Genomic DNA, 26,083 nt, shown 5'->3' on the forward strand with positions numbered 1-26,083 from the left:
TTACAATTATTTTGTCCCATGTTTCTCCGGTTCGTTAAATTCTGCTGGCCATTTGCTTCTCTTTCAGTGAGTTTGCACTTTGCAGGGCTGGGGACAAAAACACAAAGGCCGAGTTGCTGGCTACTTGGAAGGGCATTCTTTCCTGCCAAGAGTTTAACTTTACTCCGCTAGGGATTGAGACAGACTCTCAAGTTGCCATTAATGTTCTTCGAGTTGGATCATGTAGCGACCCGAGCTTTGCTGAAGAAAATTTGTTGTTACATTTTTTGCTCATGAGCCTCAATTTCATAAATTTGTTTTTGTTTTTATGTAATAATATCCCTATGCAAATTTTGAGCTGTATAAAACTTAGAACATATTTATTTTTTACGTCGTACAAATCCGTAGTTGTATTTCTCCTGAGGCACGTGTTAATCTCACTCTTTTTATTTATTTATTTATATACCGGTTCGAGTCCGTCATCCTATCCTGACCGAGTTGTGTTTTTTATTAGAAAATTATACATATGATTAGCATCCTTACGTTTTCTTCTTTGTTTTTCTACTCGCGTGTATCTCGAGAAATACTATTTTTGCATAAATGTTTACGAGCGCAATTCTTTTTTATCAGCCAAACATCTTGTGAAAGTTGAAGCTCATTTACAATGGAATCCAAAGATGATCTTGGTCTTGTCCATGTAAAATATAATATAAATTGAAATAAAACAGTACGAATCCTAACATTTAACCATTTATCAATAAAAAATATACACAAACTCAGAAACACGTGAAATTCTTAGTATATCAAATCTCAAATGTTTTACTATCTATCTAAGTTCGGGTTCTTGATTTGTTTCTTTTACGTATATAATTAGAGGCCAATTCTATACTACACCGGGTGAGATACTCCCTTACTTTTTTTTCTTACGTGTGTCTTTTTTTTTTTATTATTATTACATTTCACACTACTTTAACAAAAATGACTAATCATTAAACTAATTTCGTTCAATGTATATAACATGTGTTAAATTTTACACAAGCTTTAAAAATTAAATCATATCATAATATCATCCAAAAGTACATTAACTATTCAAATCTTGCATAACAAATTTATATTTCAACCTTGTATCCTTTTTATTTAGGTAAATCGGTTATCACAAGAAAGTCTAATCATATCTAAATTTGTTTAAGAAAAGATGAAAAGCGGTGTGAGTCCTTCGCCTTCCATGTAATAAATAGAGTGAATGAATTGTCATGGAGCAAATTTAAGTTCGAGACTCAGTTGTAATATTCAACACGTCCAACTCGAACAAAAATTAGACGCAACTCGAACATTTTGAAAAATTAGATATCCCCATCCAACCAATCAAACTCAAAATAATTTTACAGCCGAGAAAATGATTAATGCGTTAGCCTAAAGTAATAAGATGTCTCTTTTCTGGCTGCTGACACATAGCGACCAAAACCCTAATAATTTCCACATGTGAATTTCTTGATAACATATGGCTAAAAATTGGAATCATTGAACTCCAAAATCCCAAACATGAATTGTGGCATCAGCAGAACAAGCAGCCACATATCTTTCATCTGCAATAAGGGCATTGCATTCCCCTATTCCTTCCCTTAAACTGTACAGGAAATTTCCATGTTGTATCTCCCAAACCCTAATGATTCCACCTGCACACGTTAGCCCATACCCGCCATTTATGCAACCCAAAATCTCCCTCTGTGATGCACCCCTTAATCGACACGACACCACCATATCCGGCACATGACGTACACTAGTGGCACCCCGTCTATCAGTTATCATAGCTGAGTCGTCGTTACAGTCGAAAGAGCCCACGGTGATACCCCTTCGGTATTCTTCGTCACTTAGCACCAGCCCTTGGTTTTCGAGATCAAATACTATGAGCCTTAGGCTAGTGCAGGCCACGGCCAAATGATGGCTTGTTACCCTAATTCGGCCAATAAGATCGGTTAGTTCAGTTAGCAGATGCCACCCCATTACGGCTTCCGGATCGGTTAGGATTCCTCCAACAAAAACTAGCTCTTCTGTTTCGCTGTTCCAGATGTGAAATGAACGACCAGGAACACCTAGAAAAAGAACGAACGATGGAAAAAGCACATGAAACATGGAACTTCATATGGCAGCCTGCCTTGTTCTCAAGTAAAAGATCGAAGGCACAAATCTTGAACTACAACATACCTGCATAAAGGCCAACCCACCACCGGTTACAGCCCGTAAAGTCAACTAGAGCCCCGTCATTCACAACATCACCCAAATATGCTCTTCGTAGAGGATTCACTCCCGTGATGACAGCCATATGAATGTCACCATCCAGAGTAGCAAAGACAAGACGAATGTCTGATAAAATGATGCCCGACACAGCACTAGAGAACCGGCCAAGCCGATCACGGTGCTGAGGATAAAAAGTAGATAGGTGAAGCCTGGTTGGGAGGTGGAATAGGTGAACTGCACCATCAGCGAATCCAGCCGCAAGGTGATGATCTGAAAGAGCCAAGCGGCGGCAAGAGAGACCGTCATCATCATTGTTGTTGTTATCTGTTGGGATAAAATGAAGGGTGAAGTATATATTTCTGTGTAACAGGAAGTTACAGGCCGTCTGGTGGCGATATATATACTCTTCTCGCCAAGTATTACGGACAAGATGTGTGATATTCCAAACACGACATGTTAGATTCTGCCATAGAAGTTCAGAACGAGACATAGCTCGCCAAGTAGAACAAACCTGCAAACATTTAGAACAACACATGGCAAAAATATGTTGGAACTAAACATGCACCCTTTCTCGAGTAAAGGAGACCGGCTAAAGCAGTGTGAAAATGAAATTGGTTTTGACAAAATTATAAGACAAACCTAAGAAAATGCTCCTTAGATGTGAAACAGAGGCAGTGACTGGCAATTACCCATCAGCAAGTAAATTTCAAATATAATTAACCAAACAAATAAGCATTCCCAACACCCTAACCAAAAGTTAAGTCTCTGCCAAGACTAGCAACAATGTTTGCATGGATTCCATATACACAATCACACCTAAATTTTTTTAGGGGAATGATCAGATGGAAAGACAACAATTTATCAATTTCAGAATGGTGCGATAAACGTGAAAATCGAAAATGGGACCAGGACATTGACAATTTTAACACAAGAAATAACAGTGATAGAACAAAACTCAACAATTTCGTGGTTTTGAACTCACGCCAAGGTAAATGTTGTCGGCACACACTTTCTTCTTCCCATCGCATATTTTGTTGTAAAAAAAATTCAGAATGTATTTTCTTGTTGTTTCTCCTAGTAAGATATATATATATATATATATATATATATATATATATATATATATATATATATAACAATCGCATCAACAACAAATTAAAAGTTGTTAGTGATTGTAGTTTGTGCAACTGCATAAAGAAAGGCCTATAGAGATCGTAAGGCTGAGGCACTATCATATCTCGTCCATTGTAGAGATTAAAGATTCCAAATCATATAGTTCTTTCATCAGATCAGCAAAGATATTCATAACTTTCTCCTAAAAAGTACACAACAGATCAACTTTACCTTTCGGAACAGAAAAGAACACCTCTACACACCAGAAGACCAAATTGTAAAGGCCCTCCACCTCCAATTCAGTTTCAAGAAGCCGGATACAGTTTCAGGAATTCAAATGAGCCATAATCGACAATCATAGCAGCCATAATTAATAGATCTCATTTACAAGTAACAATTTTCAGTAGGTGGATTATTGCTTTAAAATTATGTGTTAGATGTTTGTTAAGTGCGATTTTTGCACTTAAATTATGATAAAAATCCATTTGAATTATGCTAGTTTTGAGTATTATTATGTATTTTGTTGTTTTATTTGTGTTTATAGGGAAGAAAGAAATTTCAACATGTTGAGATGTTTTTAGAGGGAGAAAAAGACTAGAAGACAAGATTGAAAGAGTTTGAGAGTGTTGCAAAAGTGTTTTGATCAAGAAAGAAGCGCCTCAGCGCCCGTGCATCAACAGACAGGTGCCTAGGCCCTTACCTGTTGATTAACGAAACATGCAGAAAAGTCGAGCGGATGGCGCAACAGCACGAAATGCACGGCGCTGAAATAAGAGACAGCACACAAGTGGCACCCGAGCACCACTCACTCAGCACCTCAGAGCTGACGACCTTTGCGCGAAAATGGTTATAGAGTCCATACCGTGAAAGAGTCTATCAAAGTAAGTTCTAAAAGCGGATAATGTGATATCATCATATTGAGAGGGAGACCATTTCATTCATGTTTCACCCTAGAACACCTAACAACAAAATACCTAAACAAACACTACATAACTACGCATACAAAAAGGCTTGAGCAAAACGACAACGGACAGTTGAATCACAAGATGAAAGAAATTCATTTGGGAATGGAGAATCAAATTTACTCCGTGATTTTATTTATCTGCCTTGATTTATGATAATATAAATATATCTACGTGTTTAATTATTTCATCATAAAATGATTGATTGTTTCAAGAGATTAACATAATTTTATTTGAATTCTATATTTCGAATATTATTTTGCGTGGTGCTATTTGTTATTAAAATTTATTTGTAGTTTCTACAATGTTTGCGATAAAATTAATTAATCAATAATTGAATCGTTATATTTATTCGAAATCTGACACTTGGGAGAGGGATTTTGAATAGGACCATAGTAAGACACAACCTAGGATTTCTGTAGAGTTCGAGAGGCCTACAAGTTCATTTGAGGTTGTCGAAAAAATTCATAGACTTGACTAAATAATTTTGATGTTTGATGTTTGCCTGAGGATATTGGTATTGACATTGGGAGAGGCAGTAAATAACACTCAAGGGTTTTTGGCGATTTATACGAATGAAAAGTTAGTGAAATCTTGTATCTAGAACTCGTTTTAATTCGTGTACCCAATACCGTCCTTGAAAATTCTTATTATTTAATCTAATAGAGTTTATTGAATTAATTGTCTTGATTCTTTAAATAAAGTTGAGACTATTTTAATTACAATACTTTAAATTTCAATTCCCGTGAGAGCAATACTTTAGTCATCATATATTAAAACTTGAAATAATGCTTGCACACAAAAAAACACCATCAATATTATTTTTTGGTTAGATTTATTTTTTGAGATTATTTGTAAAGAGAATTTTTAAAATTGATTCGAAGATTTTTGGAAACGATGATATAATCGAAAAAGACAATTGTTTGAATATTTTTTTGTCGAAGATAAGATGAAGACATTGGATAACCTTGTCTTGAAAGAAATAGTACAATTTGAAAAGATTATTTATCTTGGATATGATCAGTTCTTCAATACAAAATAATGTTAATTCATTTTGATGATTGCCGAGGGTGGCCACATTTGCCAAGAGAAGCCGATGTGTTTCATTGTCAAATATTTTAAAGCAATTTGTTGATTACGTTTTGTTGCTTTTATGCACTATAATCATTCAGACAATTCTTTTCATCATGAGAAGGTGAATTCTAGAGAGAGAGAGCAATATTTTTGCAAAGAACGATAATTTTTGTTGTGAGCTTGTCAGGTCGGTTGAGTACAAATACGAGTGGTACTCGCTAAGTGAAGTGTACTGAATATATTCATCATAGAGACGTCATTAGAAAATGGAGTCATTTATTTGAAAAAACTTTGTATAATTGTAACTGTTTATATTTAGTGGGTTTGCTTGATGGCCCCGTGAATCTAGGTCGCCGAATCACGTTAAAATTGTGTGTGTTCTTTTGCTTTTAATTTTAAATTTTTTTAATGGATTAATTATGAAACTAAGTAAAATAATAGAAAACCGGATCAACATTATGTTTTTTTAGTCACAAACAAAATGGCAGGAATATTTTGTCTTTCCATCTCTTGGCCTTACACATTGTAGTTATAATTGATATTTTTCTTCGTATGGTACGATAGTAATTTTCTAATATATCCACACCATTATCCCTTCAAACAAAGGACCGTCATTATTCTCACAGTCTGGACCTCCTCTCAAACCCACCATTCCATTTTCTCCAATAGAAAAATCATACACTCCAATCAAGATCATTTTTATCCACTGCGTTGGGAGCGCACATCTTACGTGAAACATTTCGAGCATTACTTGCCTCGAGATCTCATCACAGATTTACTGGATGCTCTTACCTACTTCTTTTAAGTATCCGACGATTCCACCCACATGTCTCGATTTAGACCATGACTTTAATACCACTTGTTCTTAGTTTACAAGTATTTGAAGATTCCAGCCACATGACTAGATCTAGACCAGGGTTCTTGCCACTTGTTGTACAATGAATTAACACATATCATCAATAGTATAATATGGTAGACTTTATGCCTAGCCTTACAAATTTGTTTTAGACATTATCCAAAAGACCTCGTACCAATGAATACAACAGAAGATAAAGTATAACGCTACAAAATATGTTGATATTCTTATTAGATTTAGGTACTTGAAAGTCTTAAATTTATTATTATTTCTATCTAATTTTTTTAACTTTCCTTCTTAATTTTCTCTGGATACTTATAATAGGTGCATTACAAAATGTTTATTAGACGATTTAATTGGATATTTCAAACTCTGGCATGGTGGGTGAATCCATCGTTCAACCCTCGATTCTAAACGATACGATTAACTCTAGACAAACGATTTCAGTTCAGTAATTATGAAACTAAGAATATTCCAATTTTTATATTGTCGTTACGATGTCGCTAAAATGGTGAAAACAAATATTATATATTCCATTTTTTTATCTGAATGTCCTTACAATTTTTTTTATTGGCAGCCTAGTTATATGGTTTAGTAAGACCAATCTTGGGGATGACAGCATTTCTCTAGGATTGTTTCCTAAAATCAAATCCAGTCATAACCTGTAAACGTTTGGAGTTGACTTACCGCCATGAGGATTTGAGCTTGTCATCTTCCAAGTTATTTACCGCTATGTTGTATCAGTGGGGCGAAGGTTGTTATATTTTGTTGTCAGATGACTCGCATTTAGTTCTTAGGCCATCTCCAACCCATTACGCTATCTTAGTATCGCACTAACTTTAAAATAGTGTAATTCTTACACCAAATATAAAATTCATCTCCAACCCATCAACTCTAAACTCTACATTAAAAAGAATATTCTCGGAATATTCTCTATTATTTTATTAACAACAAATAATTTATTTCACAAAATATTTATAAACACAATAATTAAAATATCACTAATACCTCCGTTTTAAATTTAAGTGTTTGTTATCCTTATTTTATTGTATTGTGGTATGATTTTTAATAGTTTGTTGTTATCTTGTTTAGGTTTATGTTGTATCATTATCTTAGATTTTAAATGTTGTCATCTTATTTTATTTTATGTTGTATTGTAATGTCAATTTTAATAATGTAGTGTTTTTTATGTTTGTTTATTTAATTTTGTATCATTTTCTTTGATTTTCAAAAAACTAGTGTTTGAAATCTTAATTTTTTTAGGTACTTGTATCTTTGTATTCAATATTAATTAATTTAATTATAACTACATAATTAAGATATTCATGGCATATTTTATACTATTTTATTTACTACAACTAATTTATCACAAATAATTATCAAGTTTTTTAAAATCACTTTGTTAAAATTTATTGTTTGAAATAATATATTTTTTTAATTAAATTAGATTATAAAATTAATTATATAATATTTAGAGTAAGTAAAACTACAATAAATAAAATTAAAAAAATTAAAAAAAAAATAAAAACACAACGCTATTGCTACAGTGTTGCACCAAATTTGGTGCAACACTGTAGCAATACTCTATTTTGGTGTCAAATATAGTGTTGGGTTGGAACAATTAACTTTGCACCAAAACGGTGTTTTACACCATTTTGGTGTAGGGTTGGAGTTGCTCTTAGTTAAGACATACAATTGGCGACTATGATTTTGTCGTAAGGATCCTACCGCCATTGTTTTTGAAGTTTCCTAAAGCTGCTTAAATTAGTTTCCTGCTATAGCTGCTTAAATTAGTTTCCTGCTGCTAGTTACGACAATATAAAAATTGGAAGTTCTCCTAATGCTTTTTAAAAAATTCTATACCTAACAGGTTTATTGTTTCTTACTTTCTTCGGAAGTTTATAAATTTTTTAAAGACGTTCTTCTGGCTTCAACGAGTGATAGAAGCAATAATTTTTTACGTGTGTGAAAAAACATTATATTTAATTATTAGTATTAACGACAGTTGAATCACGAGTACAGTTAGAATCAAAAATATTGTATTAGATATTACAATAATGACATAAAATATGAATAATTTTTCTAGAAAAACACTGCCATCGATGCTAAGTTACCCATATCTTTTTTCCATTACCCCCATTATCTTCTTTTTATGATGAAAACCAGACCGACCATTATCTCTTTTTTTTTTCGCGATGAAAACCACCTCCGCTATTTTTCATTGTGTATGAGGTAAATTTCTGGACTAACGTAATAAATTGCAAACAATATTAACCAGGTAAACCACACATAACAAATTATGGGCGACCATTAGCCCAAGAAATCCACCAAAAAATATAAAATAAAGCCCAGAAATCAGAATGACCATTACTTATCTTGGGAGATTCTTTGTTTATCGACCAAAAAAATTAAAATAAAGCTCAGAATGATTTCAAAGAATGGTAGTGGAATGGTAACAACCATAGCAGAAGGATATTACGTATGATTAATCTTGATAATTATTATACACACAACCCGAATAAAAAAAATTAAAAAGAACAAAATGTTAGAATATTTTATTATCATTCCTTTGGAATCTTGGAAACCCATTCTTGATAATTTTTTATAAAAAAAAAATCGACACAGTACCAACTCCCAAGAATTCTGGTGCAAGCATGCTGCCCCCCCTTCCCACTTGGTATGGACACGTATAATATAATACACTTTATTGACTCTGTATGGATTCTGTAGCCTAATGCCCCATGCTAGGCATGCCCCTCTGCCCTTCTAAAAAGATTACAATCTACGCCTCTTTCTCCTCTCTCACAGAAAAAGAGACAGATGAAAAAGTATGCGGAACACCAACCTTAATTATTTGATTTTGCAGCTTTGTTTACCATTAACTCGATTTTCAAATCTTAAAACATAAAAAAATATTGGAAGTATGTTGTTGCTTTTAACTGCTTATTTTTTGGTCCCTTTATCACCCACATATCAAGAGAAACCAGTTACTTGTAAGAAAAATCTGCGAGATAAAATGTGACTTCATGTAGGTACAAATGAAAATAGGAATAGAAATTGTGGAAAAGAAGTCAGGTGGACTATACAAAGTATGATATTTTATTCTATTCCATATGTTTCATATAGCTGTAGATTTACACTGTTGTCCTCAACTTTATAATAGTTATTGCCATGCTAATCACACTGACATTTTTTCCTCCTCTCTTCAGATTAAGTAGATAAGCTCCTACTCCGTATTAAGTCCAGACAAAAACCATAAAATAGTTAAGAAGATAAAGCAACGACTGAACAGTAACTGCAAAGACAGACATCATAAAAAGAAAACTTTAGTTCGTAGCCATCTACATCTGACACATTTTTTTTAAATAAAGAAATTGTCAGTCTGATAATAAAGAGGGAGTTTATATTAGTACCACGGAGAACCCAAAGAGTAATAATTTTATTTGGTACTTGGGAGATATCCAAAGATTTTAATACTTGAGAAAGGGATAAAAGAAGGCCTATTTGCTCAAGGGTCTCTGTCAAAATCTGCAGAATGGGTATACATTTTTGACAGAGCAAGAAAGGAATCATGCAGAGAAATAGAAAGAAACTATGGAAACAAAAGAACCCTTTTGCATGTAAGTATTTTAGAAGAGGATTGTTGGTCCAAAAATGGTTCATTATTTTTTCTAAAAAAATGTTCATTATTCTGGTTACTAAGATGAGAGTTTCACGTTTCGCCACTACAATAAAAAAATTAAAGTTGAACGTGTATTATATATTGATTTGGTTAAAAAGTAGACCGTCTTTTGAGCCTTTTCAAAAGCAATCTTTTAAACTCGAGTACCACATGAAGTGAGAGAGATAAATCGATACGCAAATCTTTTCCCATAAGGGTTTTCTATAAAGATATTCTATGTATGTAAATGGCAATGTGTGAGCTCTAATTTTTCTAGGTGATTTGGTCAAAGATACGTCTAAATTGAATCGCAAGGAATGAAATGATGTGATATCCCGCAAAGTTAACATATAAAGTTGATTTGAACATCGCTCAAGTCATCATTAAGATCTCACATAAATCTCGAAAAGAGAGAAAAAGAAAAGGGTACATACGAATATGTAAGAATACCTGGAAAATGCTGATTAAAGCGTGCGCTGCAGCAAGTCGGCCAGCAGTTCTCGACGCATCAACGGTTACCTCAAATGCGAGAGCTTCAATGAATGGTTCGGGCCAAACTCCGTTGCTGGATCGCATCCTACTGCGAGAAGATGAAGGGCCAGCTTCAAACTCACCGCCTCCTGCCGCCTCCGCCGCCGCCGCCTTCAACTTCTTCATCAGAAGAAGATGAAGACGATGTTGACATATGGAGGAAAAGTACGTGCAACTAAGGTGTCACAGAAGCTAGAAACCCCAAGATTTGGAGACAAAACAAAGCAAACAAAAAGAGAGATAAAAGACAAACCGAAGGGGCCCAAAGAAGTGGACTAGTATTTTTTCAATTTTTCAAGATTGTGCGCACAGCTTATGAGAACGAATTCTTTGTTTTGGTTAATACTCCGTATAATTATATTATAATAAATAGAAATAATTCTTCTTCCACACCGCCTCTCTTCCCTTTTTAAATGCGCAAATACCGTGTGCATATATATATAGCATATACGTACGCATTATTAAATCCAAGTACACCTGATACATATCTCGTTTTGGGGCAACTTGCGAAATCTTTAATTAAAATATATGTGAGATTTGTGTAAGAGGAATCGGGCTACCCATTTTCCTTGCCGCTGATCGAAGAAATCTTTAAATAAATGACTAAACAAACATATGTTTTTAATCTACTACATCAATTTCATGGCGCACTTAATTAGCAGTAATCATTTGTAATTATTCACCAATACAGGCTAACACCAACTTGAGATATGTTTTCCATTTCATTCCACTTTTGAACATTCTCTCACGCAATTCATATGCACGTCGCGCTAGTTCTTTGATCAAATAAAAACTTTTATTACCGACATTATCCTCAAAAATAGTTCGTCTCATTTTGGCCAACCTGGAATGTTTTTATGTAATGACCTTTGCTGTCCGCCACTAAAACTATATTTCTTAATGACGATATCATTATGATATAGAGACAAATTTTTTTTATCCCTTTCATAAAATAAATATTATATATATATATATATATATTCATTCCTATGGGAAAAAAAAATCTTCAATTATTGATTTGTGGATATTAATCCGCTAAAAACATTATCATAAATAAACATAATAAAATACTACAGTTGCATAGCCGTAGTGTTTGACTAAAAGCAATGACAGAACTGTGTCATGCTAACGTCTTGTCAAATGTCTATAAAGAACACTTTTGCTGCTATCATTTAATGTGAGAAAAATAATTGTTGTACTATTTTATTCGTTTTAATCAATTAATTAGTTTTCTCGAAACAAAACTATTAATTATATCCATTTAATATTGGAAAAAATTGAATTTGGAGAAACACAAAGTACATTAAAACTTTCAGAGAGCGAAGCAGACATGCCTATAACACACCAATAAAAGTGCTTTAAAACGATGTAACAATCTCAGGTCTCCTGAAACTGCACCTACTCTCGTCACCGTCACCCCCAGCCCCACCCCACCCACCCCTCACACGTGTAATATGATTTTAATTATAAGTTTATATATTATTTATTGTATTTCAGTACTACTAGCTAGAAATAAACAATATCTTATCTTATATTATTTAAAAATTGGGTAATTTTAAACTATATATATTTATATAATTTGAAATCGAAAAATATAATAAAATAGATTCCCATTCAATTAGCCTCCAGTCCTCAGCAGTGATAAATGACAAGGACTGGTCAACTCGATTGCGAAGACTCTACGGACACATCAATATAGCTAAGATATTAAATGTCCTAAGGTATCTAAGTAAAAGGGTTTTTGTCTATTTTGTGTTTTCGAATGGCATCACAATATAGTATGATATTATGATACAACATTGATACTAGTAAATTAATTTTTATTTGGTTGATATTATGTTGTACAAATTGATGATTTCGAAATAAAAACCCAAAAAATCTTGATTTTATTTAGAATAATTATTTCATATTTTATGAACATCCACGAGTCTATGTTTAAGAATTAGAATCCTGAAAACGATTTACGAGTTTATTTATCAGGAAAATATGCCCACTCTCGCTGCTTATATAAGCTGCGATTCGGCCTTCCTCGTGCTCTATGTACATTGAACCACGATCTTGATCCGTAAGCTTGACTTGTTAGTCGCATCACTTGATTTACCTACGATGATGTATGTTAATCTGTATTAAATAATGCCATGTCTTTTTTTATTATTACTAATGTTGCTTTTTTCCTGAAATAATCGAATTTGTAGACAAATAATAAAGCTGAAAACGAAAGGTCATCCCCAAAATTCAAAAAAAAAAATAATAATAATCAGGTAGGTTTATTGCCATTGGTCGATGGACAATCTCTCCTTAGCGTTGTTTGATATTCCGTCATTTATTAATGTCACGTTCCCAGATGTAAAATCTGAAAATTACAAATTTTCACTAATATTATTAATTGTTCTTACAATGACTATTTATTATTTGGATCAAACGAAAGATCTTTTCTGGAATCCGTGCACTAATATTAGTAAATGAGCCAAGGTATCGGGATGCTAGAAAATGGGCCCACTAACCTCCAAAGGGCAGGGTGAGCAAGAAACACAGAGGCCCAGCCCAGGCTTTATTTCTATGCCTCTCGATCCCAAAAACAAGTCAAATATGTGTATGATTCCTTTGTCTGGCAAGGGTGTCTACTGTCTAGTCCCACCAAACATGAGTTGTGTCGATTGGTAAATCATAAATGTACAATTTGATTATTTGTTACTTGTAACGATGTTGATTGTACTAAAAAAAACAAGACAAATTTTATAGGAATTTTCTGAATAACATGTTAGTAGACAATTAATTTGATGAAACTTATTTTAAAGAGTACTAACTTATAAATATAAAAAATATATAATTTAATAAATATAATTCCAATTAGACATTCAAAAACTTACAAATTATTTTCTTTTATCAGTTATATTTACATAAAAAATAATTCTAACAACATATCAATAAAATAATAAAAATATTTACGATAAATAATAACGATGGATGTTTAAAAAATTGGTCCAAAGGTGAAATGGGTTAATAAAATATAAGGGCTAATAATATACCCAGATTAGAGGTCATGTTTCTCTGGCTTTTTGTGAATTGATATCTACTCAAAACTTTGTTCTCTTATAAAAACTTAGTACCATATTCTCGAAAACATTATCATATACGTTATAAGACAAGAATGTGGACAACAGGTTCGAACATCTTTCGAAACTTTCGAGTATTTATTTTCGAGCAATAATTCAAATAGTTTGCGAAGATGTTTGAATATTTCGAGACAAACTCGAATTCGATATTTAATTCGAATCGAATTCCAGTAAAAAATTTTAAACTTTTCGAACTTTGAATCAAGTTCAAATAGAACTAATTCGAGCATTTAAATTTTCGTCATATTCTGCTCGATTTAATTTGTTTACAGCCCTAGAACAAAATTCAGAACTCTGGAATCCTCAATAAGATAAAATAAATAAACGAAGCAACATGTTTTAATCATTCAACAACACTGTCTTTATTTCTCAACTTCTATATTGGCGGTCCGACATCCTTTTTTTCCCTTCAAAATTATTTTTCAATTTTATATATAAAATATTAAAAAAATAAAAATCTGAAAAAGCCTACTGAGGATTTTGTTTGTAATTTTCTCGCAATGCACTAACTTTGTAATTGTTTTATATTATTTAAAAAATAAACCATTAACTATTACCCGTCACCCCCACCCAGTTTTGTGACCAAAAAAAAAAAAAGGAATTATCCTGCATTTATATTTTGCAAGATTGCAGTTATTTTTTTGACATGTTTTCACATATTTTTATTACAAGATCAATATTTATAATAATAAATAATATTTTGACATAAAATAATATTATTTTTTAACGTGAATTCAACAAGAAAATCTATCTATCTTGATATTGTTTCACAAAATTTTTTATGTTTGCAAGAACCCTGGTTGTAAAAACCCAAATTAATTAAAGAGTGAGTTTCATGTGAGATCGTCTCACGGATTTAATCTGTGAGACGGGTCAACCCTATCGATATTCACAATAAAAAGTAATATTTTTTCGTGGTTGACTCAAATAAGATATCTGTCTCACAAATACAACTCATCATACCGTCTCACGTAAATTTTTACCTTAATTAAATCCCAAAATATAACAATTTTTCGTTCAAATCAACGAGTTATTATTGGTAACTATTATTTTTTAATAGCATCTCCGCGCGTAGTATAATATGATATATTTTGTATTATATGTGACGTATAAATAGTATATATTTTTTATTTTCCAAATAATTAATTTTGTTATGATTTTTATAAATAAAAAAAATTATCTCAAATATTTGATTTAAATATGAGTATTTACATCTAAATAAATATATAAATAAATTGAAAAGTCGTTTGTCTTATCCATGATAGTTAGTTGATAAAACATGAGAAAAATTGATGTGAAATACTTAGAATTACTAATATATATATAAAGTAAAATTTACGCATCTATTGAATACAGTGGTATGCACAAAATTTATGTATCTATTGAATACAATGGCAATTTTGGAAACATATATACTATATAGTATAATTGTATAAATGTATGATATTTATAGTTTATTATATATAATATAGGGTGATTGTGGAAGTTTAACATATTATTTAAGGCTTTGATTTTTGTATTAATTGACTCGAGCATACCAAAACTTCTGGGGTAATTGATAATTTTATAAAATACAAATGTTAGAAATCAGAAATATTTGTGTCTGTCAAAAAAAAAACAAAAAAATCAATATTAACATTTTTTGAGTAAGAAGAAGAAGTACTGTTAGATCTCAATTGAGAATATTTGGGCAAAAAATCTATGGCGACAAGATGCGAAATACTCTGTGAAATCATCCTTGCGATCTTCCTCCCCCCACTCGGCGTTTGCCTCCGCCATGGCTGCTGCACCGTAAGTAGTTATTCGCTGTACAATCTTCTCAGAGTATTGATGATCTGTGAAATTTTTCTTACTCGAGAGTGGACGGATTATTGTATTTTTCAGGCGGAGTTCTTAATTTGCTTGATTTTAACTATTTTGGGGTATGTTCCTGGGATAATTTACGCTCTCTATGCCATTATCTTCGTCGAAAGCGATAGATTCCGTGGAGATTATTACTACCAGCCTGCTTAGTACCTGAGCTGCTGCTATAGCGCACGATTCGTTTCTCGCAAGCTGCCATTACTATTTGGTCGTAGATGTATTAATCGGTGATGTGTTCTTCTTTACACTTTGCGATTCGATTTCGGAGTCGAAATATTGGTTTTTGCTTTTTTTGTTTTTCAATTTTCTTGGGGTTGACTTCTGATAAGGAAGTGGATTGTCATTCAGGGTCTATTAACATGGTTGATTGCAAAATTTTTGGTTCCAGAATTCCAATCTGATTTCGGATTGGAATTGTATCCTATTTCATCAATCTCTTTGATCGCTAAAAGAATTACAATACAAGAACTGTTTCTAATTTGGATATGAATCAGGGTCTATCTGTACATGATATTGTTTATGAGGAAATTGGAGGAGAATATAGAATTTGCTGCCCAAAATGATCTGCTTCTTTGTTTTTAGATCCGTGTTGTTCTTTCGCCTGTTTCCGATAAAATCCAGCATTGCTTCGACCCATGAATTTTTAGGAATCTTTGGGAAGATTTACATCTATTTTGTATTATGTGTAAAATTTAAATTTATTCACAATTGGAAGTGTAAATGACAACACTTTTTGATAAATGTTTGTTTGCTTAGATTTTGATAAATGTTTATATATTTACTTGATTGTGTTATTCTATATTTTTCTAATTTGATATTATTAACATAAATTTTTACTCGTGAAATTAAATGTTTATTCCATTACGCAACCAGATCTTCATAAATAAAACATTGTTTTCAAAAATTATTTCTAGAAAACAAAATTGCTGGCATTATATTATTCAATTTTGTATTTGCTTCATGAAATTCCTAAAAAATATCCAGTTTGATATATTATTTTATGAAATTTTGTCTCCAACTTTATCTATTGGGTGGCCATTTTCCAACCGCACCTACAAATTGTCCTTTCAATAATGGGTTTGAATCGTATGATCGATACCCCATCCATGTGTACAAAAGACATTGACTTAATAAGTTTGCCGCATATCACGCCAATTATGGTCTCTTCATATTTGGAGAAACTTCCCACGAAATGGCCAATAGCAAGCTTGCCGGTGGGGAGGGACTTTCTTTAATCTTTCCTCACTCTTTCCAAAGTAGACTATTTAAAACTATTCTTCAAGTATAAATAGTAAAATACCCTCTACTACTCCTTCATCGTCCATAAAAGTTTGTCTCGATCTCTTAACTCGTGGCTAGTTGCCATGGATGTTCGTGGAGTTTTCAGTTTCTTGGTAATTCTGAAAGAAGCGTTCAAATGTATTCCCAAAAATGGGAAACTCCTGGGATTAGTAGCCCTACTCTCCTTTCTTCTGTCGGTGATCACCTATGTCGCGTTTGACTTCTCCCTTCTTGGCCTGGCACAGGACACTGTATCTCTCGCAAAATCGTTCTTGACCCGTTCGAGCTCTTTCAACGCTTCCGATCCGAGCTGGTTTACACCTAGCTTAAGTACACCCTCCCGATTACAAGATGAGTATGATCATATGAGACAAATCATAGCAATTACTTTTGCAGTTGAAATCGCCTTCCCGTTCATTTTACTGATCATCTTCTTCTTCACAACCATAGCAACAATTCTGATAGCTGCCGTGTCCACCACCGGGAACACGTTATCGATAAAAGACTTATTTTCGAGAGTCGCGGGAACATGGACAAAGCCGTTTCTTACAAGCATTTACGTTTCGATTCATTCGCTGGGCTTTTTTCCGATTCTTGTGATTTTTGCTGTTCCTGTGTTCCTGTATCCAAACATCGTCACCGCTATTATTTCGATTTTTCTCGCGATAGTCGTTTTTCTTTTCTACCTTTACTTGGTGGCTATTTGGGCGTTAGCTATAGTTGTTTCAGTCGTCGAAGAAGGTTGTTACGGGATGGTGGCAATGGGAAAAGCTTCGGAACTTGCCAAGGGGCAAAGATTAAATGGTTACATGCTGTCTCTTTTCTTCTTTCTGCTTAATCTGATAATTGCTCTGGTTTATCTAAAGATTCCTGGTAACACAATACCCTCAAGTTCATTAGTTTATGTGTTGCTTTTGGAAATATTAGCTACCTTGGTAAGTATTTATCAAATGGTGGCATATACTGTATTGTATTTCCATTGCAAGAAGCAACATGGGGAAGAGGCGGAGATAGACATTGGAGTTAACAAGTATACTTTGCTGCCCACAACGTATCCTGTTCATTGATTTTCTTTCAAGTATTTTGCCTTTGATTGTGACCTCTACTCACTTTTTTACAGTCCAACTGAGTTTTCCTATGAATCGCTCTTGGTTTTATTTGTGTATGCAAATAAATGTTTGTTGTAACAGAAGACAAAAAAATCGATGAATGAATTGATATTTTTATGTTGTTTTACTTCTATGCACAATGTAGATACTGTCAAAGTAAGGAATGATTCCAGCTGATTTTAAGTAGAAGAAGAAATGATTAATGGATGTTGAAGGAGTGGGCCTTTGAATAACGGGGAAGTTATTTAAAAATCCTCAATCATAATATTTTTTTGTATTCACTCCCTACTCACAAAATTGTGGTACTATTTCATACAAAATGTGGTACACTTCATGTGGAAATGTGGTACACTTCATGTGGAAATGTGGTACTAAAAAAGTACCTAGAGACTGAAAACAAAGAAAAAAGGCGGCTGAGGACTGAAGCCAAATTTCCCGTTGAACGAGACCATAAATGCATCGAAAAAAAGACAGATCACGAATCACGATGTCCATTGGATTCCATTCACACATAAAAAAATAGGCCATAATATCTCTCGCAGACAAGAGCCGTCGGGTGGCACGTCTCATGCTTTTCTTTTTTATTTAAAAAAATTGTATTTGTTTTACTTTTCAAAATGAAAATAAAGAAACTTGTTATAATAAAAGGTTGATTCAGTAGTTGTGTACCTTAAAAACAATATTGGAATATGAATATTTCCTAATATTTTTCTTGTTCGCTCGAGTAATGCTAAGAAGCTGCATACCTGTATGGATATGCTCGTAAAAGGAATTTTCCAAGCTTATATATCTATTCTAAGTAAAATGATCAATTCAGCTTCTTGCTATATGAAATTCTCAATGTTGGCTTAGACGATGAATTTGTGCCGAGTTAGATCGCGTTATACAGTCTATGAACAAATATACAACAATAAATAAATAACGTTGTGTTAGGATAAGATAGCGACTCTAGTTTAAGGCTCGAGTATGGAGGGGCTATAGATGTTAGAGAATAATTATTTCTTAACTTGAAACATAGCAATATTATCCCAAAGCAACGTGTCCTTTGAATGGATAAGCTTACAAACAAAAGAATACAATTTCCAAATGATGCGATGTTATGTTTTCCTTTATGATTTCTTATCCAGGTAGGTAAAAATTACTTGTTTTCAGCCTACTGATAGTAATCGATGGAGAAGAAACGATGGCGGGAGAACGAAGAAACGCCGATCATCATAGCAATGAAAGGCCATCCCGGAACTGGAAAGAGCACAATCGCGCGTGCCGTTGCTAAAACTCTCAGATGCCCACTGATAGACAAAGACCATTTCCGGGACGGCACACAAAGAATCCAGCAGGCCCTGATGTTATCTTCACCCTCCACAGCCAATTCACTCCTCAACGACATATCATATGAAGCCATGTGGCGAGTGACCTCCACTCAGATTGGTTTGGGGCTCAGCGTCGTCGTCGATTCTCCTCTATCCAGGCGTGCCCACCTGGATCGGCTGTTGGATCTGGCGTGCCAGAACGGAGCTCGGCTGATTGTGGTAGAGTGCAGGGCAGGGGATGAGGATGAGTGGCGGCGACGGCTAGAGGCGAGAGGGAGAGTTGCAGAAGCAGAAAAGTGGCATAAGCCGGCGACGTGGGGGGAACTGGAGAGATTGTTGGAGGGTTACGGTGGTTGCTGGGACTATGATGTGGGTGAGGTGGGTAAGCTGGTTTTGGATACTACGGCTTCTGTCGATGTTTCGGAGATGGTTTCTATTGTCATTCAATTTCTCAGTTCTTGATTTCATCGCCAGCTATCAGGAATCTTGCAGCCTATTCAGTATTTCTTAATTCTCTTCTTTGTTTTAAAATTAAATCATTATAAATAATTGGTTTCAAAATACGCCGTAAGGATCCAATATTATCGATCCTCATTCTCTTTATTTTTCATGAAAATGCCCTGATACTGTTTTACTTTTTTTTATATATTTAAAAATAAGTTGGTCTCTTATGAGACGATCTCATAAATTTTTATTTATGAGACGAGTCAATCATATCGATGTTCACGATACGACAAAAAGTAATATTCTTAGTATAAAAAGTAATATTTTTCATGGATGACTCAAATAAAATATTTGTCTCACAAAATTAGCCTCGTGAGACTGTTTCACACAAATTTTTGTTTTTTAAAAAATGTTTTATTTTAAATGTCGATTGATTCAGTAACAAGCAAAATAATACACATTTAATATAAAAAATATTTTCGTGAAGGATATAAATAGAATATAAATAATTTCAATGGATATATATGTGTGTGGGACGAGACCTACTGACAGTAATAATAATAATAATAATAATAATAATAATAAATAAATAAAGCGGTTAGTGGAGACTCTACTTGACAAGGGGACTTGGTCATATTGATTGACGTCGTCACAGTAACTTCATGTATATTTTTAAAGTGGTGCGATAATCTTATAGAGATAATTTAAAATAATATTTTTTATTCTATTTAATAATTTGATATTTAAAAAATAATAATTTAAATATAATTAAAAATTACATTAACATATAATTAAAGTTAAAAACGTAATTTAAAAAATTACTTTCAATTAAAAATTAAAAATAATAAATTTAACAAACTATTAACTAATTAAATTACTAACATAATCGTTTGCTAATAATGTTTTCTCAATATTCACATGGAACATTACTTATGTTTGGATCATTTATATATTTTCTAATTATCAGATTTTTTTGCTCAATCTTGTTTCTTTCTTGCTCCCTCAAACTTATTTCCCACTTCATTTCCATATTTCGTTCAACTTTTGCAACATGTTTTCAACTAGAGCAATATTTGCATCCTCTTTTTTCATACAATTGTCTCACTTTCTTTCATTTTTTTGAGCAAATCCACAACCTTTCGAGCTTTTGATCATTCTCCTCTCATGACCTTTTTGAAGGCTTTTCTTCTCATTTATCTAATGATTTTATTTAATTCATGCACCTCTTCTCCTTCATCAATGGTGGGTACGTGTACCAAAGGGTGTTAAGAAAATATATGAAGATAATTTATAATCAATATTCTTCAGTTTCTTGGTAGCATTCGTTAAAACTTTTTTGAAATTTTTGGATGATCATATCTTTCATTTAGGTTACTCTTTCAACCCACGAACTTCCATAATATTGCTCGATTATTGTTTGAACTTCGGTATACTGAAAATATACATATAATTAGTAGTTTGCCAAATTTCAATTAAAATAAATATTTCAGAAGCATGTATGTTTATGTCAAATGAAATACAATTTGGTTGAATTTTTTAGTTCACTTATCTTATTTTGGAGAAACGAGTATAAAACGAATACTCGTTTCGCAACTTATGAGAAATGTCTTCACAAGTGGTCCCAAGTATGTACTTTCCATCTATTTGGCAACTAATGGCTGTATTGTATTCATTCCAAACCAATTCGAAAAATTAGCATTGTTTTGATCATTGTCAAGTACTACATTGGTGGAAACGTTGGACCATACCTTTTTCGGTCGTTCATGTTTAGTTTTCGTCCAATATTTGACGACTTCACCCCATCGTTTTTCTTTTGTGGTTTAGGAAGAAAGACTTCGTTAAGATTTTGGGAGAAACTGAGTTTTGGAGAACTTAAAATTTAACATTAGGTTGATGGAGTATTGAGAATTAAATTGAGAAGAATTCGGTGAATAAGTGAAATATTAGAAATTGCAATTTTTTGAAAATGATGTCAATTTATAGGAAAATGGTTTGATTTTCAAAATACGATCCTTGATGATTTTTCATAATTTTTTAAAACAAATCCAAAAATTTTCCCCAATTTTTTATGATTTTAAAATTTATTATTATTGTTATAACTATCACTATTTTTAAAAGGATGGACCAGTCATTTTTAAAGTTATTTTATTTTTCAAACGATCATATTTGACGATTCATTTCATTTTATTAAAAAAGAAGAAAATCGAACTTCACAAACCTGTATTTCATCCATCTCTGTGAATTTATGCTCGAGAAAAATGTTTTTTAAAAAAAAGAAGAAAAAGGTGGCTGTGATGATATTTTTTCGATTCCTCTGAGCTAATGAAACCGGGGAGGAACAACGATCGGGACCCGTATCTAGGCGGGGCAACCCGGATGGCTTGTATCCATGGCGTGGTTCTCGTTTCTCTCGCCTGCCCACCAGATGCGGGCCTCAATGTTTTTCTTTTTAATAAATAAATACGTGCAATTCAAACAAAAATTAATTTAGTTTTTTGTTATATGCCGTATCGAATGAAAATGCATTATTTATTAAAAAGATTGATATTATTCTATGTGGTTGGACTCGGTAAAAATATTTGAGTAGGTCGACTGTCTCATGAATTTTTATCCGTGTTAATGATATTCACAATAAAAAATAATAATCAAATAAAAAATCTGTCGCACAAAATACGACTCGTGAGAGTTGAGACTATCTCAAACAAATTTTTACTTTAATAATTTATATGTTTGGTCCTTATTCAAACTAATGTTATTCTACGTTGTTGGACTTGGTAAAAATATTTGATCCGTTTGGTCCTCGATCAAACAAATATTATTCTATGTGGAAGGACTTGGTAAAAAATATTTTATCTGTTTGGTCCCTGATCCAACAATCAAATTCGCACCATTTATCTGTTTTTACCTTAATTTTTGAGTTTTTTTGTTGAACTTCTATTTCAGTTTTTTTAATGCTATATTTCTTCTTTACCTTGAAATATATATCGAAAAAGTCATGTTACATGTACAATAAGGATTACGTAAAACATTGGATTACAAAGTACATTTAAAATGACGAACCATGATAAATTTATTTTTGAAAGAGTTTTCCAACTAGTTTCAGGAAAAAAGAAAATAACCAGAATATTTTCCAACATGATCCGCGGGTAGAATACAAAATCGAAAACATTACTTAGCAGTTGTGGGCAGCAGCTCATACTTGAAGACTCCAATATCTATCTCTGGCTCTTCCCCATGTAGCTTCTTGCAATGAAAATAAAACACAGTATATGCCACAACTTGCAAAATCTTCAGCAAACATGAAAATCCCACAATAATTAATAACCCATAAATTACTTCATTTGAAGGCCCTTTAACCCGATATATTACCTGACAGATCACTGACATAATCAAAGAAAGAAGAAAAAAGGGAAGAGTCAGCATGTAACCCTTTAATCTTTGCCCCTTGACAAGTTCCGAAGCTTTTCCCATGGCCACCATCCCGTAACAGCCATCTTCCACGACTGAAACAACTATGGCTAGAGCCCAAATAACCAGGAAGTAAAGGTAGAAAAATAAAGCGACTATCGCGAAAGAAACCGCGATCAAAATCGTGACCACGTTCGGATAGATGACCACAGGAGCTGCAAAAAGCCCGATGATTGCGAAAAAGCCGAACGCATGCATTGCTACGTAAATACTTGTAAGAAACGGCTTTGTCCATGTTCTGCCGATCCTCGAAAGCAGATCTTTAATCGATAACGAGTTCCCGACGCGTGACGCGGCAGCTACTAGGATAGTTGCCATGGTTGTGGCAAAAGAGATGATTAAGAAAATGAAAATGAAGGCGATTTCGACTGCATAGAAAACCAGTAGGAATTGTTTAATGTGATCAATCTGATTTTGTAATTTGGAGGGGTCACTTGCAAACGAGCTAGGGTCGGAAGGGTCAAAAGAGCTCGGATCGGGCACTAATGATTTTGCAGCAGATGCCATGTACTCTGCCAATCCTACAATGGAGAAGGCAAATGCGACATAGGTTATCAGTGACAGAAGAACAGACAATAAGAATACTAATGCCATAAGTTTCCCATTTTTGGGAAGAAGCTGGATTGCTTCCTTCAGGATTATCAAGAAGCTGAGAACTCCATAAGAATCCATGATAGAGTTGAGACCAGCTAGTTTAGAGATTTGGGCAAACTTTGTGCTATGGTTTAGTTTTATTTTTCGTGAGGTCTTTTTATATATGCCTGTGGTGAAATGGCCTACATGATTGGAGAAACCGTAGTTTGGAAAAAGTAAGCCTGAGTTGCGTGGGAAGTTTCTCTGACTGATTTAGTCCACGGATACACAGAAGACCGGGTCATGGAGGTATAAGATGAATTCATCAATTAATTCGTATATTGTGAAACAGTCTAAATAATTTTTATGCGTGAGACGGGACAATCCTTAATCCACGATATTTGTTTACTAATAAAAATTGATATGTATATTGGAAAAATTGATCGTTTGGTCTTTGTAAATTATTTTTTTAGGAGTTGTTTCCCTGAATCCACGATATTTGTTTACTAATAAAATATCTGAAACGTTTTCGGAGAAAATTTAAGTTTGAATCGTTTCTGTTTACACTTTTAAAATGATAATTGTTTATTGCAACTTAAAAAACCATTTATACATTTTGTATTCCAAAAGTGTGTAAATTATATATTTAGATTTTTCAATTTAATATACTCTTTAAATTAGGTAAACCATATACAATTAGAATTATATATTCTGATCTTAGAGTATTTGTTGAATTAAAAATAAGAACAATAAAACTAATTTAAATTTACGAGCTGTTTGAAAATGATTTTTCGAGAAAACATAAAGAAACAGCAATTGTTCGTCTGATTGTTTTGCTTTTTTTTTTTTTGTGTGTTTTTTTTAAGAAACTGTCTTTAAAAATCATATTTATGAAGTATTCATAGTGCGATTTAGTTTTATTTAAAACTATAATTCATAAAACAATATATTAGGGTGGGCGTCGGTCGGTTCGGTTCGATTTTTCGGTTTTCGGTTTTGAATATATCTGGTCCAAAACCAAACCATTTTGATACGATTCGGTCCAGTTTTTTTGTAATACGGTTCAATTATATGGTCGGTTATATAATATTTTGTTAAGAAATAAAATTATACATCATTTGACGCTTGATGGATGCAATATATATAAAAGAAACAATGATAGTAGATGAGTAGAACATATATGATTTAAATACACTTATGACTTAACAATCTAAGCTTCAATGACAATTTGAAATACAATTTCAAGCAATAGCTCTTCAATAAAAAGATACACCGTCATTAAATTTCAATTCTCAGACTCCAAAATTCACATATATTTTGCATCTCAAATCTCAATATATTTAATAATATGAGCTTCAATAATAAATTGAATTTTCAATTGTCAATATTAGACTTATCACATGACTGAGGCCCATTTATTAATCAATTATACAAAAAAACCTATAGTTAAATATAATATGTTTGGTTCGGTTATTTCGATTTTCTGGGGATCAAAACTGATCCGAAAAATCGAATTTCTTTAATTTTGAAACCCTTACCGATCGAAAAACCGAATCATTTAAACCGAATTTTTCAATCTGATCGATTATTTCGATTTTAACCAAATTATGTCCACTCCTACCATATATTGCCTAAAAAATATAAATAAACAAGCAATAAATACATTTCGAAGTACATTTTTTGTGGTGGAGGGGAGAGGAAAGAGGGTAGAGAGGAGACAACAGTCGGGAGTTCCTCCTCTCCTCTGGCCCAATGATTTCGATGTGCCTAAAAATCAAACAACCCTTTGTAAATCGACTTTGAGTTCTTTTCGAAGACAGAGAGAGATTGGTGAATGGATAGATAGATAGATATATAGATAGATCAATTGCTGGGATACTACTACTGCTGCGCATCTCCGCATTCCTGTGGTTACTTCAGTTGTTCGACTGCTTCTGTACTGATTAGTGGAGGCTGTGATGATTCTTGTAGTTGATGCCTCTGGGGCGACGAGATATCAACCGACTCGTATCTTGGCGCGGCAGCCCGGACGGCGCGCGTTTCGTACTTGCGCAACCGGTGATTTCTTTGCAGCCATAGCGTCGTCGGCTTCTCTCGCCTCCAAACGATCTGAGCCTCAAAATCTCTCAGCACCAGATAGTGACGTGTATTTTTTTTTTATGAAAGGTTAATTTAACAAAATCTAAAATACTTATTAAATTAATAATTAATCTATGCCACTTATCACGTGGGCTATGGTGATGATTTCTTTTTTTTTTTTGTCTGAGCTGATGAATCTGGTTTCGAGAATAACCCGACCCGTATCTTGACGGGGCTACCCGGATGGCGACCCGTATCAATTCTTATGTTATTTACGAGTTTGTTTAAAAAAGTTTAGAAATGAATATTTTAATTGATTGTTTCTTGAGATCACAACGTTCTGGATATTATCATCCACTGTACAAGAATGAATTGTCCAAGAGTACGAGGGATCGCGTGTAACAGTTGCCAGACATATGTAATGTA

General features: G+C 33.2%; 4 protein-coding genes across 4 annotated transcripts; 2 read left to right on the forward strand and 2 right to left on the reverse strand.

Moving 5' to 3' along the window:
• Positions 1–1,396: 1,396 nt before the first annotated feature.
• Positions 1,397–2,717, reverse strand: LOC140828011 (transcriptional regulator STERILE APETALA). The gene is made up of 2 exons (XM_073190978.1): positions 2,185–2,717; positions 1,397–2,072 (listed from the first exon to the last, which is right to left on the reverse strand). The coding sequence occupies exons 1-2, from the start codon at positions 2,705–2,707 to the stop codon at positions 1,498–1,500; spliced, it is 1,098 nt and encodes a 365-aa protein (XP_073047079.1). The 5' UTR covers positions 2,708–2,717; the 3' UTR covers positions 1,397–1,497.
• Positions 2,718–16,757: 14,040 nt separating this feature from the next.
• Positions 16,758–17,741, forward strand: LOC140828636 (uncharacterized). The gene has a single exon (XM_073191573.1). The coding sequence runs from the start codon at positions 16,758–16,760 to the stop codon at positions 17,739–17,741; it is 984 nt and encodes a 327-aa protein (XP_073047674.1).
• A 1,211-nt stretch (positions 17,742–18,952) lies between these two features.
• On the forward strand, positions 18,953–19,555 carry LOC140828637 (uncharacterized). Its single transcript, XM_073191574.1, has one exon. The coding sequence runs from the start codon at positions 18,953–18,955 to the stop codon at positions 19,553–19,555; it is 603 nt and encodes a 200-aa protein (XP_073047675.1).
• A 3,150-nt stretch (positions 19,556–22,705) lies between these two features.
• Positions 22,706–23,677, reverse strand: LOC140828638 (uncharacterized). Its single transcript, XM_073191576.1, has one exon. The coding sequence runs from the start codon at positions 23,675–23,677 to the stop codon at positions 22,706–22,708; it is 972 nt and encodes a 323-aa protein (XP_073047677.1).
• Between the last annotated feature and the right edge of the window lie 2,406 nt (positions 23,678–26,083).

This window comes from Primulina eburnea, chromosome 3 (assembly GCF_022965805.1).
Source record: "Primulina eburnea isolate SZY01 chromosome 3, ASM2296580v1, whole genome shotgun sequence".
NCBI lineage: Eukaryota > Viridiplantae > Streptophyta > Magnoliopsida > Lamiales > Gesneriaceae > Primulina > Primulina eburnea.